General features: G+C 44.5%; 2 protein-coding genes across 10 annotated transcripts in view; one reads left to right on the plus strand and one right to left on the minus strand.

Annotated features, from left to right (window-relative positions):
* Positions 1–7821, minus strand: part of LOC140918268 (acyl-coenzyme A synthetase ACSM4, mitochondrial-like) — a 27276-nt gene extending 19455 nt beyond the window's left edge. For 3 of the 4 annotated variants that reach the window (XM_073362254.1, XM_073362260.1, XM_073362261.1), the window contains exon 1: positions 7666–7821. The gene's annotated coding sequence lies outside the window, so the exon portion shown is untranslated. Of the gene's footprint in view, positions 1–4055; positions 4098–7665 lie in introns of all 4 variants that reach the window. The other variant, XM_073362258.1, reaches the window with a different exon arrangement.
* The window catches only part of PDILT (protein disulfide isomerase like, testis expressed), a 64785-nt gene that overhangs the window by 20536 nt on the left and 27275 nt on the right, over positions 1–16974 (plus strand). For 4 of the 6 annotated variants that reach the window (XM_073362265.1, XM_073362266.1, XM_073362263.1 and 1 more), the window contains exons 2-3: positions 1160–1401; positions 3144–3352. In XM_073362265.1, coding sequence (XP_073218366.1) covers positions 3154–3352 — 199 coding nt within the window. In that variant the 5' untranslated portion in view covers positions 1160–1401; positions 3144–3153. Of the gene's footprint in view, positions 1–1159; positions 1402–3075; positions 3353–16974 lie in introns of those variants that run through there. The other 2 variants (XM_073362268.1, XM_073362262.1) reach the window with 2 other exon arrangements.

Raw genomic sequence — 16974 nt, forward strand, 5'->3', positions numbered from 1 at the left:
TGTGCAAAAGTATTGACCATTTTTGCTATTTTGTTGTGAATGATTTTTACACCCTTGAATTTTCAATTTTCTGCACAATTCAGCAAACAGATTCTCTTTCCCTCTGCCACCTGGCCCCAACAGGCCTGTTTCCTAAACTACCCTGACAGGTTTCAGAGTAGCAGCCGTGTTAGTCTGTATCAGCAAAAGCTTCGAAAGCTTATGCCCAAATAAATTTGTTAGTCTCTAAGGTGCCACAAGTATTCTTCATTCTTTAAACTACTCTGCTTTACTCTAACCTCTTTCCGTAACTTTGAGGTCAACAACCTTTCCCAATATACTGCGGTATTCACTGATAAGGGTTCTTCATAAAGGATTTAGGTTACTTATCACTTGTTTCAGTGGCAGACAGTGAAGAGTAACTACTTGAACAAATGACCTTGTCATTGTAGGTTTATTACTGAGGCGGCTTAGGCTGTGATCTGAGATAACTACTGAAAGGATGTTCGTCTCAGATAGCCCATGCAGGCCTCTTCACATTCTTAGATACTTTTTCATTCCCTGGATGTCACTTATAAAAGGACTTTGAAAAGAGCAGATTATAGAAAAAATACAACCAAAGTCAAACCAACCTCTTTCTAGTTTTTGTTAGTCATTCTTACAAAATCCTTTTGCATTTGTTGATTTAGCAACAGTGTTTATATAGGGTCATATCTTTCCCTCAAGTTGTACACACAGCTCTCAGTTACTTCATTAAGAGTTCTATGTGCATGATAAGAGAATATGGTTCCAGTCACATTATGAGCCTGATCCGAAGCCCACTGCAGTCAATGGAATTTCTCCACAGACTTCAGTGCCTTCCAATCAGGCCCTACTGCAACAATGCCTGAAAGAGAAAATACAGCTACAGAATAATCTATCATTTCTACTTTATCATTTGCTAAAATGGCGCATATAATACCAGGCATATTTTTAAAAAATTTGGACTAGTTTCTAAAGAACTTTTATTTTATATTTTTATTGATCTGAATAAGTTACTAACATCTGTATCCCTATTTACAGGCACACTATCGACTTTCTTTGTAGACTGGTAATTAACAGCTTGTAATTAACAGTTTTGGTTTGTGCTTTGAACAAGTAACACCACTTTATACAGTGTTTTTCATCTCTATATCTCCAGGTGTTCCACAAAGGAAGATAGTAGTATGACTGCCATTCTACAGATGGAGAAGCTAAGGTACAGAGGTGCAAAGTGTCTTGTTCGAGGTCACAGATCAGAACAATGGCAGAGCGGAGACTGGAAACAAGGCCTAGCCACCGGACCTAGCCACTAGACCACATCTTCCTTCCCCAACACCCTATCAAATATTTTCATGTTCTCCCTTTCTTCTTCTCAAAAACCAGATGCCTCTATAACCATGAGTAAGTGGACCTCCTAGAACAGGTTTCCTGACTTTCTCAGAAATGGTATCATCCTGACCCTTTGCATGACTACTTTATGAAAAAAAAATTATAATGGTGAAGACACCATTCAATACTTGTCCCAGGAAAGAAATGGCCATTTACACCCTGGAAATGTCAGTAAAGAAGAGGTTCAGTAAGATGTCACGAAAGCTTATGCCCAAATAAATTTGTTAGTCTCTGAGGTGCCACAAGGACTCCTCATTGCTTTAACAGACCATTTGGTCTCCACTGCAGAAGCTGTAACTTTGGCCTGTATGCTACATTGCATTCCAGTCAATAATCTAAGAAAAGGGCATTAGGAATGTACAAGGCTGTTTCTTTTTTAGTTACCATGTGGCAAATATTTTGGGAAATAAGCCATCTGTTATTCCTGTAATGCACCATCTCTCTGTAAGGATATTCTTCAACATGCTCTGACAAGGGTACCCACATATGCACCGTATAGAATTCTAACAGTTTATAGTAATACTGCTTTGAATTTACAGAGTGCTTTGCACCTTCAGAGGTCTATGGAGACATTAGCTAATTACTATGGGCCAGATGCTGCTACCACTTCTCAAAGTAGGTGAAATCCTGCCTCCAATGAAGCCAATGACAAAACTCTCACTGATTTCAGCAGAGCCAAGATTTCACCCACTGACTTGTAGCTTATTTGGGATATGATCCAACACCCTCATAAATCAATGGGAGTCTTTCTACTAATGTCAATGGGATTTGGATCAGACCTTCAGTAAGCAGTCCCATTAGTATAACAGATGACCAAATATTATCCTTAAGAGCAGTTATCAAGGCCCCCTTACGTTCATAGGCACCTAAGTTCCAATGGGGACATCCGTGTCATCTCTACATCAACTCTCGGTAAAGTTAATAACATAGCTGATGTTCTTAATTATAGGTACATTATTAACCCAACTCTCCTTTCTATAGCCAAGCTTTATTCAGTATTTCCCCTCTCCCTCGCCAGATATTGTTCTCATTGATGAGAACCTTTCCCCCTTAACTGCCCAGGAATTGGTTTTCCAAGCATTGCTAAAAAGTGATCATATCATTTAACAGCTCTGACTTTCCTGGGGAGGACCAAGGTTGGCTCCACTCATGGCAGATTTTGTTGTCAATTTTCCAAGTGGCAGCCGTGTAAGTCTGTATCAGCAAAAAGAACAGGAGGACTTGTGGCACCTTAGAGCCTAACAAATTTATTTGAGCATAAGCTTTTGTGGGCTAAAACCTACTTCATCGGATGCATGCAGTGGAAAATACAGTGAAGTGAGCTGTAGCTCATGAAAGCTTATGCTCAAATAAATTGGTTAGGCTCTAAGGTGCCACAAGTACTCCTTTTCTTTTTGCAGATACAGACTAACACAGCTGTTACTCTGAAACCTGTCAGTAGGAAGATAGGTAAATAGGTAGATAGACACACACACACACACAGAACATGAAAAAATGGGTGTTGCCATACACACTATAACGAGAGTGATCAATTAAGGTGAGCTATTATCAGCAGGAGAAAAAAAAACAAAAACCCTTTTGTAGTGATAATCAGGATGGCCCATTTCCAAGAGTTGACAAGAAGGTGTTCTTTTGGTTATCAATGTTATCATGTGGGAATTAGCCACTTGGTCTGCTGATAAGGTAATGGCCATTTTAACAGCAAACATTCAGCTCTTAGTCCCTTTTTCTCACTCTGTGCCTGCGAAGTGCAGTAGGTGCAGGATGAAGACACTGTGGCTTTCATTCCTCATGTTACCGTTTCTCCCAAGTCTTGCAGCAGAGGATGGAATAGGCCCAAAGGAAACAAAGCCAAAGAAAGCCAGACTCCCCAAAATCAAAGAGGAGAACAACATTCTGGTGCTGAAAAAGAGCAACTTTGACAGAGCACTAAAGGAAACTAAGTATCTGCTGGTGGAGTTCTGTGAGTATGAATGAAGGCTGCGTACTATACTGATGGCTCTGCAACTAATAGTCATGGCATTTAAGAGGTTTTCTTTGTTGTTACCTTGTCCTCCACCAGCTCCCTTTTGTTTTGTCCACGTGCATTTTTTGTGGTAACTTAGATTGTAACCTCATAGCTAGAGTGGCTGTATTTTAACATGTGTTAGTACACTGCCTATCTATTGGGGCCCTGATGCCTTAGATGCTAGAATAGTATAACAATAGGGACAGTGATACTGAGGTGGGACTGCGAGGGCTTCAGGCTGCATCCTGCACAATGTTGACTGAATGTCCTCAGCATCCATTGCCTCTCCAAGGACATATTTTGCAGCAATTGTGTATGCAAACCTTGTGTGTGCACAAAATGAGAGGCCACTTGTATGACCCTGAATGATTTTATCTGCTGTGCTCTTAATCACTCTTACATTCCCTTCACTGCTTTAGTTTCTTGTGCAAGGTTCATGGCAAGTGGTAGCTCCTCTTTTATAAGTCTTTGGGCTTCTGGGAATGGCTCTTTGCAACAGTTGGGAGTGAGATTCTGTTTATCTTAGGTTGCAAGAGCTGACATTAATATTCGCTTAGATGGGGATCATTGTTGCGGGTATGCCTGTGGCTTTCCTTTTTGTATCATATGTGCTGCAGTCTCATAGGGGAAAATAAGAGACATATAGTGAATGGCTTACAGTATTAGTCAGTGTGTCTGGTTGGGTGATGCCTTTCGGTAGCTGAGAAGATAAAAAACAAAACCATCACAACTACATATAAGTTAAAATAGAAATAAAATCTAAACAGAGTGGACCTAACTCTACTCCCTGTATTTTGGAGGCAGTGTTCAATGACACAGTTGGCCATTGCTTTAGGATTACTGTGATACACTAGGAAGTCATAGCAGGCTCCTATTGCTAAAGTAAACTTTTCCCATGGTGCCTGCGTGCAGCCACAATTAACTCTTACTCAGTGCCTCAGTCTAAGGCTTTTCGCTGCTTTTTTTCTTTAAAAACTGAACTGCTGTAGATGACTTGGACTGTATCCAAGTGTTAACAAAGTCCCTCAATCTCCATTTGTGGAATCTCAGAGAATCAGTCCAGGATGTTTCAGAAAATAAGGGCCAATTTCTGGGAGAGAGCAGAAAAGCCAGATGAATAAACCCCAGACACAGAAAAATATGCCCTAGTGTCATACGACTGCGGGAGCAAATCTTCAGCCCCAACATATGGCACCACATGTGTAGCCCAGTCACATCCACTTCTGCAAGATATAGAGGGCAGTATGGGAAACAACCTCGTTACCCTGCAGGGGAGGACTTGGCCATAGAGGTTTGACCCTGCTGCTGTTCACTGAGTCCCCCACTGGCTGCTCAGCACTGGCTATAGACAGGACACAACAGAGTTTAGGATGATTTTTGTGCCAAAATACCTGGGCTGAGCAGGGGTTGATGCTGGGTAAAGTAGCTGGCCATATGTTTGATGCCCTCCTGCCCTTGATATTCCTCTTCAACCCCGCAACACTGACTTCCACAGAGGCATCCTGGCAGAGTGGGGTTTTGGTGAGGGCTGGTGCTGCGGAGGTGACACCCCCCACTTTCCATATAGCCAGGGGAAGCTGTAGCTGCTTTAGGTCCCTTCCGCTCACCTAAGCAGAGGTGGTCAGCATTGCAGAATCCAATATTTTACAGCCAGAAGTGTTTTCACAGTTTTACCCATATACAGATATATGTTTAAGCAAATGAAAGTCATAGAACTTGTTTGAATGAATTAACTCTTCCAGCACGGACCTTTGGCTGTAACTGCTGAGAAGCATCCCAACAGAAAAGCTGCACACAAATAAAAACACAGCCAGCCTGATCAGGGATGGGGAAAGCCTCTGGGCACGATATTGCCAGCACAATCTGATCCAAGGTCAGATAAATTCAGAGAGCAGATCTAATCCTCTAAACCATTTGAGATCCATCTCCTGTAGCACAGATAGTAATAAGCCCCATGTGGTCTTTTAAGTGTAGCTCATTTGTGAGCAAGTGTTACTTCAGAACCATTTGTACCGTAACCCCTGCAAACACAGAAAAATTAGAATTCTGAAAAAAGAAAAGGAGTACTTGTGGCACCTTAGAGACTAACCAATTTATTTGAGCATAAGCTTTCGTGAGCTACAGCTCACGTCATCAAATGCATCCGATGAAGTGAGTTGTAGCTCACGAAAGCTTATGCTCAAATAAATTGGTTAGTCTCTAAGGTGCCACAAGTACTCCTTTTCTTTTTGCGAATACAGACTAACACGGCTGCTACTCTGAAACCTTAGAATTCTGAGTTACTGACACCAATCTGTCATTCTCTAATCCAGAGACGATGTGTTATCTCTGCTCGAATCACCAACAGAAGTTGGCTCTTCAACAGAAGTTGGTCCAATAAAAGAGATTACCTTGTCTCTCCAATCTCTAATTCAGGCAGACATTTTACTGCAGAACATTTTCTTCCTAAAAGGTCCTGGCAAATAGGGATCATAAAACAATGCTCATGTTGGTTTTGTTTTGAAATACCCTCAAAGCAATTGTTTTCAGCCTTTTTTTCAGATGCCATCTTCTCTAAGGGCTCAGTCTTTCACCTGCTCACTCTGTTCTGATCCAGCAAATCATCTGAGACACACTGAACTTCTAAGTACGGACTAGCTCCATTGACTTCAGGCACCTTAAACCCACACTTAGTGCGTTGGTGGATCAGGACAGATTGCTCAGCATGTTACAGGATTGAGCTCCAAGTGCACAGAGACTTAACACTGCACAGTAGGTCAATAGACTATATGGAAAAGAGGTAGGTGTAACTATAGAGATGAGGGAATCCTATATATGTCTTATATAGATATGAGAGCGCACTATAGCCAGAAGATGATGCAAGCTTCCAGGCAGAGCCAGATCTGCCAAACAAGCAGAAAGGGAGGTTGCTTGAGGCAGGAAGATGTTTTGTGACAGGTTTATTATGTGAGTGACTAAGCACTATGGGTGACAGAGTTTTTAGTCTGCCTAGGACAGCGAAAGCCCCAAAGCTGGCTCCGTTCCTAGGGCTTAACCTTGGGCTGCTGCACCATTGACTGTACCATACTCGCAGTGCTCAGTAAACAGATAGTTTGCAGAATGGGCTCAGCCAGTCAGAGTTTTTGAATCTAATTCAGCCTTAATTTGGGGGTGTCATTAGAGAGGGGCCCCAATTAAAAGCCCAGAATGCAACATTCTGAACATGGCAATGGGATGTTTGAAATCAAGCCAGAATCCAAATTTCACAGAAGGCTCCCAGCTTTACAATGAGCTGAACTAATGCACCAGATCCAAGTGCCTGTGGACTTTGGAGCGTTTGTAGCCAAACTTTCATTATTATTTGTATTACAGTAGCATGTAGGGGCCTCAGCTGAACCCAGGGCTCAATTGAACTAGGCATTACACGCGCGCACACACACACATACTAAGAAACATTCTCTGCTCTGAGGAGATTTCAATCTAAATAGAGAAGTCAGACAAGGGGTGGGAGGAAGGAAGATATTATTAGAGCTGAGTGAAATTTTTCATCTGAAACCTTTGTCGGGCAAAAAAAAATGAGGATCTGGTGACATTGAAACATTTCGATAATTTGTGTCACTTTTGCCAAATTGTTTTGGTTGAAAAAAACAAACAAAAGCAAAAATCTGAAAAAATCATAATGTTTTGTTTTAAACATTTTTGAAGCAAAACATTTCGCTTTTTGTGTTTGAAATGACTTTTCATTTAAAAGAAATCCTTTAATGTTATTAAACAACGTATTAGAAAGATTCAAAAGGGTCAGTATCAAAATGAAATTTTTAGTTCAACCAGAAACAATTTTTTTTCCAAATTTTTGATTCACCAAACATTCTGAAAAATTTCATTGTCAGTTTGACCCAAAATGAGGGTTTTTAAAAATTTTCACACAGCTCTAATTGTTATCACCATTACACAGATGGGAAACAGACAGAGATGAAGTGACTTGCCCCGGTCACACAGGAAGCTTGTAGGACAGCCAGGAGTTAATCTTAGACCTCCTGAGTCAGCATAGGAACATCCTTCTTGGGCCCATCTCTGATTGTGGAAGGATGGAGAGAGAATGAAATGGAACAAAAAATTCTGCAAAGTTTGGGTTCTTTGGCTTTGGTCCATTACAGATTGGGGTTTGAGCTGCAAACTCTGCTCCAAACCTAGCTGTGAATACAAGGTCCACATCTGGGGTTAATTCAGGCCTGTCCCTTATTAATCCTCCCCAACCCCTTCCCCGTTGCATCTCATTACATACTTACCAACCCCACAGTATTCAGCGGGACAGTCCTGTTTTAGTATTTCCTCTCCAGATACTGCCCAAACCTTCCGATGTCAGTCAGCTCAGCACAATGTCCAAGGCCCATTTTCTCTCAAAGTTTGCAAAAAAGAAAAGTCACTGACTTCTGTTTGGCAGCACTGGGCCAGTCAAATGCGCAGTGCAAAGCAAACAGGGCAAAGTCCCAGAATCGCATGAAGCGAGGACCCAGAAATCTATCTCCTTTCTGTACTCTTCACTAGCTCATTCTCGGTAATAGGTTGTACTCTGCAGTAAGAACATGAGGAGAGGCAATACTGAGAGGATGCAGGGAGCAGAAATTCAAATTTCTTTTTCATTTTTGCAAAAGAGCGGCGTTAATCATAACTAGGGAATGCAGTTTGGAAATAATGCCATGGCACTCAAATTTACCCCCACCTTCTTTCCGGTATTTCAGGGGAGACCAGTGGACATGACATGGCTATCTTAGCCACATACCATGTGTACACTGTGTGCGTGATCTCAGGTGGCACCGACTGACCCCACCAGGACGGTCTGACTGCTATGTGTGCTCTGGTGTGTCAACCAACAGTAGCCAGCTGGAAATATTATTGTCCCTTTTAGCCTAAGTGGTTAGCCAATATTCAAGGCCTTTCTGGGTTGTTTCTGTTATGAGCAGAAATTGATGATACAAGTCTGGTATTTCCTTGGTGCAATCCTGTTTATTTACCAAGCATGTATACAAATTCCTCTTTCCCATGCACAGTAGGAACAACACGAGGCAATTTCCTTGTTCACAATTCCCAGCCTGCTGCGGCCAGCATTCTGCCCCAAAGAAGTACTCTCTCTTGGCTTCCTGTTCCTCTCATCGCCATGCTGCCAATGCTTCTCTGCCCCTCTCTTGGCTTTCCTAGCTGATTTCCTGATGTCCTTCTGCTTCTCCCTCTCACAGACACACATACTACTGCAATCCAACCCATTTCAGCTCCTGCATTTGCAATGGAAACTTCTCAGCACTCACAGGCGCAGCTTCTATTCCAGCCTTGTTATGCTGGTCCATGTTTGGGCAGTAGTTTCTATTGTTTCAGCTATCAGAAAACAAAGGAGCATTTATTTGCTCCCTCGTTCAGGCAGAGGGAAAGGGTTTGGTGTTGGCTTCAGTGAAGTCTGTGATTGCTCACAGCTCAAAGACACACTGGTTGGTGGCTACCAACACTCTCCAGTATAACAATATTCGTTTGAATTTCCATTAGGATGGAGGAAATGGAATACTTACTACAGGCAGGAGGAACCCCCTGCTTAGGGATGGTCTACATGGGAAAATTTTACCAGTTGTAGTTGTATAATTATACTGATATAGTTAAAATGGTGTAACTCCTTGTGTGGACAGTTTTATTCCAAAGAGAAATAAGGCCCTGGTACCCTGGAATAAGAGTGCCCATGTGGAGAGTTATTCTGGTATTATCACACTGGTTTAAATTCACACCTTTGCTTGTACTGACATAATCTTCCTGTGTGAAGAAGCCTATACAGTCTGCCATTGATGTGCCTCCTTGCTGTCCTCAGAGGAACCACCCCAAGGTGTCCATAAGTCTTCAGCCCACAGCTGCTCAGATCAGCGGCTGTAATATTTATATTCTGATGACATTTGGGGGGTGGGTTTGGCCATACTTTGGAAATATTCTGCAGTACAGTATATGTTTGTGGATTTGGGAAAATGAGAGAAATACAGTAACGAGGGGGGAAGGTTTACCGGAGTCAAGGCCATATGGACTTTGTAGAATGGCAGCAATTTTTGTATTATGAACATAGCCCCCTTCAGGTTTCATATACCTTGAAAATAAAAGATGGGCATGCCTTCAAGGGTGGCAGCAGCCCCACTCATGCCTGTTTCCAGCCAGGATTATCAGTCATTTCAGCAGACTGCAGGATTCCCACAGGCTGCCCCTGGATCTTACCTGGTTTATATCCAAACCTTGTACTAGCTCAGTGCAAATCATTGTTTTTTATGACAAGGGAAGCTCTCTGAATACAAAACAGCAGCTCAGGCTCAAAATACCTGCCCAGCTTGTGTATGTTCTGGTGGTGGTTCCCTGTATTTACCAAGGGATTTAAACCTAGCACAGAAAAGGGCTGTAGCTGGTATTCTTAAAGCTTTGGAGAGTTAAATAATTATGAATGGTTTTGTCCTTTCCTGTAAAGCTCTAACCTGGAGAGGACAGTGACATTAGCATGGGGTCAGCAGCAATTTTAATATTACCTAGTTCGTATGCAGTGTTTTTCATCAGTAGATCTTCAAGTACTTTACAAAGGAGGTCAGGATAATTATCCCCACTTTGCAGACAGGGAAACTGAAACAGAGAGAGGTGAAAAGCTTGTTCAGGTTACCCAGCAGGCCAGTAGCCAAGCTGGGAATAGAACCCAAGAGTTCTGAGGCCCAGTCAGTGCTCCATCCACTAGGCCATACAGCCTCCCTTTTGGGTTTTCCTGAATATGTAACTTGCAGAGATAAACAGTTCTGCCAATGACAGATGTTGGCTGAGGGATTATATGTTAGACTTCTGGCACAGGTGTGTTATATCTGAATCTATATATAGGGTGACCAGATGTCCAGATTTTATAGGAACAGTCCTGATATTTGGTTTCTTTTCCTTATATAGGCTCCTATCCCCACCCCCCGCACCCCCATCCCAATTTTTCACACTTGCTATCAGGTCACCCTATCTATATAGTACTGTGTGCCAGGGCGGGCTATAGGCATGCGTGGAATTCACAGCATATTCTGGGGGAAACTGATGCTTCAAGAGCCTGTCTCCATGGATACCCTAGCCTGGAGACACCGGCAGGCCGTGGAGAGGCAGGAGTCCTTTGGCTGGCCTAGAGGAGAACTATTCTTATATTAGGAAGTTGGTGGGGTACGTGAATAGCTGCTCTCTTGCCTCTAAGACAAGCCAGTTGGTAGGGTTGTTTCCATTGCATTCTGGCAGAGCTCCGGAAACAGTAGCTGCCCCACTTAGACTATATAGCAGGAGTGGGCAAACTTTTTGGGCCGAGGGCCACAACTGGTTGGGGAAATTGTGTGCAGGGATGGGGCAGGGGGTTGGGGTGCAAGAGGGAGTGCAGGGTGTGGGAGGGGGTGCAGTGTGCAGGAACGGGCTCAGGTCAAGGGATTGGGGCAGAGGAGGGGTGTGGGGTGATGAGGAGGCTCGGGGCAGGGGGTTAGGGTGCAGGAGGGGTGCGGCAGGGGGCTCAGGGCAGGGGGTTGGGGTGCAGGAGGGGTGCGAGGTGCAGGCAGGGGGCTCAGGGCAGGGAGTTGGGGTGCAGGAGGGATGCAAGGTGCAGGCAGGGGGCTTAGGGCAGGGGGTTGGGGTGCAGGAGGGGTGCGAGGTGCAGGCAGGGGGCTTAGGGCAGGGAGTTGGGGGGCAGGGTGCAGGAGGGGTTCGGGCTCTGGCCCGGTGCCGCTTACCTAAAGCGGCTCGAGGGTGGCAGCAGCGCACACCGGGGCCAGGGCAGGCTCCCTGCCTGCCTGCCCTGGCCCCACACTGCACCGCTCCAGGAAGTGGCCGGCACCACATACCTGCGCGGCCCCTGGAGGAGCGGGGGGCACAGGGCTCCGCGCGCTGCCCTTGCCATGCCTCCAGGTACCTCCTCCGAAGCTCCCATTGGCTGCAGTTCCCCATTCCCGGCCACTAGGAGCTGCGGGGGGCAGTGCCCCCCTCCCCAGGGGCCGCAGGGACATGGTGCCGGCCGCTTCTGAGAGTGGTGCAGGGCCTGTGGCACCATGGGGGGCAATCCCACGGGCCGGATCCAAAGCCCTGACGGGCCGGATCCAGCCCACAGGCCGTAGTTTGCCCACCCCTGCTATATAGGCTTCTTTACACAGGACGGTTATATCAGTCAAGCAAAGGTGTGAATTTAAACCAGTGTGATAATACCAGTATAATTCCCCACATGGACACTCTTATTCCAGGGTACCTGTTCAGTGGATAAACAGAAATTGTTTCCAAGTACTTTCAGTCTAGCACATTATAAGGGTTCTACATTCAGTTGGCAGGAAAGAAACGTAACAAGTTAATGGCATTCCTTAGGCTCTGGGAACAGATGAACAACAAATACAATGATTGCCATTAAAAAAAAGTCAACTAATACCGTACAGTTGCCAGATTATTTTTCCTTTGATTATTTATTTTTCCTACGATTTAGTCATAGAGGTCATGGCAGTCACGGATTCCGAGACTTTACCAGACCTCCATGACTTCTACGCTTCAGGAGGTGGAGGTGGGACCGTGCACCCCTGCCCTGCAACTGGTGCTGGCTAGAACCAGGACCCTGCAACCCTAGCCCCACGGCTTCTGCCAGGGGCTTCAGCTGAGGACATGCACCCCTGCCTGGTGGCTTCCACCAGGAGCTTCAGCCGGGGCTGTGAGCCCTAGCTCTATGGTGTCCTGGGCTTGGTGGGGGTTGCAGCCACAGCTATGCATCTCAGCCCTGCAGCTTCTGCCAGGGGCTGCAGCCAGAGCTGTGCGTCCTAGCCCTGCAGCATTCTGGGCTTGGCAGGAGCTGCAGCCTAGGCCGCACACCCCCCTTGCAGCTTCCCAGGACCACGCACCCTCTCCCCGTGGCTGTGGCTTGGTAGGGGCTGCAGTGGAGGCTGTACACCCTTGTCCTGCAGCTGTGGCCAGCTCCAGAGTGGGGGCTGTGTGTCCACCGTGGCTGCACCCCCGCTGCGGCTGCTGGAGCTGGGGCTGTGCCCCCTGCCATGGTGGGGAGCTCGGCCTGTCAGTTCCCCGCCTCCCCCATGGGACTCATTCCACCCCCTTACATATCCCTACCCGCCCCCGGTTAGTTTTAGTAAAGTCATGGACAGTTCACGGGCTCCATGAATTTTTGTTTATTGCCCATGATCTGTTTATGACTTTTACTAAAAATAACTGTGACAGAAACTTAGCCTTAACAATGACCTACGTGGTCATATTTTAATCATATAACATCACAGTTGTATTATCCCAATTTAGTACAGAAACTGACCCAAGAGATTATGGGCCACATTTTGCATCACTGGAGTCAGGGGGAGTTTTCCCATTGATCTCAATGTCAGTAGGATCAGGCTTTAAATGACTTGCTCAAGTTCACAAGAAAGTTTGCAGCAGAGACAGGATTAAAACAAAGCCCTTCTGACTTCCAGGCCCCCTCAAGAGTTTTCTACAGGGAAAATTATATGTCTGCGGAGAAACTGATTAAGCAGCCTACACACTGAAAGATGAAGCGTGGGCCTGCTGAGATTCTGGCACAGTCAGCTAGGAAATCAGTACTTAGCCTAACAGCAAGCAGGCTCACGGCTACTACAGTAATCACCAGGATCATCAATAAAGACTGCAGAATGAAACTAGAGGCAGATGACAATTAGGTAAAGATGGAGACAACTGCTGTGCTTCCATGTAGACTCATTTGAAGGATGCTGTAGGGCCATTAAATACACTATTTTTGTATTGGCTAATCTCATCCCTAATGATCACATTTCAATAGATCTTAGTCTAATAAGGTGCATTCTTTAAAAAAAATCAGTGGCTCATTCGTAATGTCTCTGTGTTTAAGAAGGCTGGCTTGATGAGCCTCAAGAGCTCTCGGTTCAACTCCCAATTCCATCGTAAGCTTTCTATGTGACTTTGGGCATGGTATTCTCTGTGCTTCAGAGCCCCATCTATAAAATGGGGACAATAGTATTTCTCCCTCTTACTGTTTGTCCATCTTATTTATTCAGGATATAAAGTCTTCAGGGCAGGGCCTATGTCTCACTAAGTGTTTGTACAGCACTTAGCACAATAGGGCCTTCATAACAGTTGGGCCCTTTAGGTGCTCCTGGAATACAAATCTATAAATCATAGGGGCAAGCAAAAATCCAACTTTTAAACAGTTTGATTCAAAATCAGTTTCCCTCTCAGTTAATCAGAGTTTACTTTCATGACATCTGCAGTGTCATAAGCATACTAGTTCTCCAGTTGAGTTTGCCCAGGAAAACAACATTTACAAGACTTGAATTGATAATGTAGAAAAGCAGGAATTAAATACTTATTTTTTTAACAAACAATAACCAAAAATGTTCAGGCCTTTTCTGTACATTGGAAAGAAGCAAAAACCAGGCAAAACACAACAAACAAACAACCGCCCCCCAAACCGCCATGTGTGTGTATGATTTGCTCTAAAGATGGAGATACTGCAGAAATCTCCATGTTCTTACCCTCACTCCTAAAGCGACAGAAGCTTTGGAAATCAGCTGAACCAGTAAGAAGAGTTCAGAGTAGCAGCCGTGTTAGTCTGTATTCGCAAAAAGAAAAGGAGTACTTGTGGCACCTTAGAGACTAACCAATTTATTTGAGCATAAGCTTTCGTGAGCTACAGCTCACTTCATCGGATGACCACTGTCCTTCTTTGCAGGCACTTTCCTCACACAAAGAAATGATTCATAACATTGCATAAGCATGTGAATAGTTCCCCTTGGTAAAAATAAACAATTTAAAAGTCACTCATTGCTGCTTGGTTTTTAGTGAAAGTCAGAAAGAATGAGATTAGCAACATGAAAAGAGAACAGCAGGACAATAAAGGGAATAGCAAGAGGAAAAGAGATTCTTTTAACAACTGTATCTTTATGTCCTATTGTTTCCTCTTCCTGTACCTGAACTAAGCAACCTGAATTGTCTTCAGCTTCAGATGCTGGATATTTTATTTCTGCTGTCTGCTGTGCCCATGCTCAATTTGTCACAATCCACTTGCACTAATAAGATTCAGGTCCATTTTAAAAAGATCATCAGAAGAACTCCTCACAAACCAGTGAGTGGAAATTTAGGGATGATTTAAGGAGACAAGTCAGTAAAAGTCAGTCCTTTAAAATCCCCAAATACTGATTTTTAAAATAAAGTATTGACATTTAGCTGAAGACCACCCTCTACCAAATAAAATCTAATTATTGGTCTGATGACATTTTAAAGATCATTCATTTTCTGACAGCTGTGTTTGATTCAATAAGTTGATAAGCAATAGAGATGGTATCTGTAGTGTAGTTACCAGTCTTGTCACCCCAAACAGAAGTTTTTCAATTGTGACCTTTGCCAACCCTGTCTTAAGCTCCATTCCAACAGACTGGCTGTCCAACTGCATCTACCCCTGTGTTCTGCACATGTCCTAATCCCATTGACTTTGGAATCCGTGTAGTTGTTCTAGCCTCAGGCTATGTCTACGCTACATCTTATGTCGGCAGAATTTATGTTGCTCAGGGGTGTAAGTAATCCACCCCGTGAGCGACATAGTTACACTGATATAAGCGCCGGTGTGCACAGCACTATGTCGGTGGGAGAGTATCAAAAATTTGGTTAAAAGTTAAATTTAAAAGCATTTTCTTCCTTAATTTAAGCATTAAAGCCTCAATTCAGCAAAGAACTTAAGCATGTGCTTTTCTTGAGGTCAGAGGGACTACTCGCATGCTTAATACTTATAACTGTATTGCTTTTCTGTTTCTTTTTCCAATAGTGCCCTATTAAGCTAGACCGATACATTCATACAGGAAATTCTAACAACCCAGTAAAAAAAAAACGAGGAGTACTTGTGGCACCTTAGAGACTAGCAAATTTATTTGGGCATAAGCTTTTGTGGGCTAAAACCCACTTCATTGGATACATGCAGTGGAAAATACAGTAGGAAGATATATGTACACAGAGAACATGAAACAATGGGTGTTGCCATACCAACTGTAAAGAGACTAATCAATTAAGGTGGGCTGTTATTAGCAGGAGAAAAAACTTTTGTAGTGATAATCAGGGTGGCCCATTTCAAACAGTTGACAAGAAGGTGTGAGTAACAGCAGGGGAAAATTAGCATGGGGAAATAGTTTTTACTTTGTGTAATGACCCATCCACTCCTAGTCTTTATTCAAGCCTAATTTAATGGTGTCCAACTGGCTCCATGTCTACCACAGTTTGTGTTACTAAAAATGCAGTAATTTTCTCTGTGCCTATTTTAAAGCATAACCTACCTGTGCGTGGCAAACATTGCCTCACAGGTTCTAAAGTTTTTTATACTTTGGATTTGCCATTTATGTACATGGTAGGTCAGATTTGCTATCAAATACTTTTCTTTACAGTAGTTTACAACTAGAATATAACAAATGTGCTTGGATTGGCACTCTACATACAAAGTTTAATCTGGAGGGCAAATACTTTACAACGTTTGTGTGCGTGTGGAGGGGGGGAAGATTGGTAGGACCATTTTTATAGTTAGCAAAGAGAGAGCAACTAAAGTTAGAATTTTCTTATAGATTTTATCCTCCTATAAAGCCAAAATTACTTTATTTGATGAAACTGTAACTTTACAGGTAATTAAATCACAGTTTGATCCACTGATGCTTTCAGCCTGATTTATTTTATGTAGAGAAGTCCCTTCCATCGAAAAAGTTCTGTGGCATTCACCACCATGGTATTCTAGGTCCCACTAACTTTTTTTTTCCTAACAAGAATTTCAGTTAGCATATTAGCACCTGGAGCAGCTGCTCTGATGCATGGGCTTGTAACAGCTTCTGAATCTCTGAGCTAAAAATAGTTTACATGAGAAACAAGCTAGTAGAATCTAACAGGTTAATGTTTTGAGAAAATAAAATTGTAAGTCAGCATTTTTAACAAAACCCATAAACCAGGGGAGGGCAAACTACGGCCTGCAGGCCAGATCAGGCCTGCCAGCTGTTTTAATCCGCCTTCCAATTCCCCGTGGGGAGCGGGGTCTGGGGCTTGCACCACTCCGGCACTCCAGCCAGGGAGCAGGGTCGGGTGCCGCTGCACACAGCTCGCGGAAGCAGCAGCATGGCCCCCTTCCAGCTCCTATGCATAGGGGAAGCCAGGGGGCTCTGCTCTGCATGCTGCCCCCACCCCAAGTGCTGCCCCCAGAGTTCCCATTGGCTGGGAACTGGAGCCAATGGGAGCTGCAGGGGTGGTGCCTGCAGACAGGGCAGCACGCAGAGCCACCTGGCCACGCTTCCATGTAGGAGCCAGAGAAAGGACATGCCGCTGCTTCTGGAGCCACTTGAGGTAAGTGCCACCTGGAGCCTGCACCCCTGACCCCCTTCCACACCCCAACCCCCAGCCCTGATTCCCCTCCCACCCTCCAAACCCCTCGATCCCAGCCCAGAGCACCCTCCTGCACCCCAAACCCCTCACCCCAACCCCACCCCAGAGCCCACACCCCCAGCCAGAGCCCTCACCCCCTCCAGCACCCCAAGCCCTAGCCCTGATCCCCTTCCCACCCTCCAAACCCCTCAGTCCCAGCCTGG

This window comes from Lepidochelys kempii, chromosome 10 (genome assembly GCF_965140265.1).
Source record: "Lepidochelys kempii isolate rLepKem1 chromosome 10, rLepKem1.hap2, whole genome shotgun sequence".
In the NCBI taxonomy this organism is placed as follows: Eukaryota; Metazoa; Chordata; order Testudines; family Cheloniidae; genus Lepidochelys; species Lepidochelys kempii.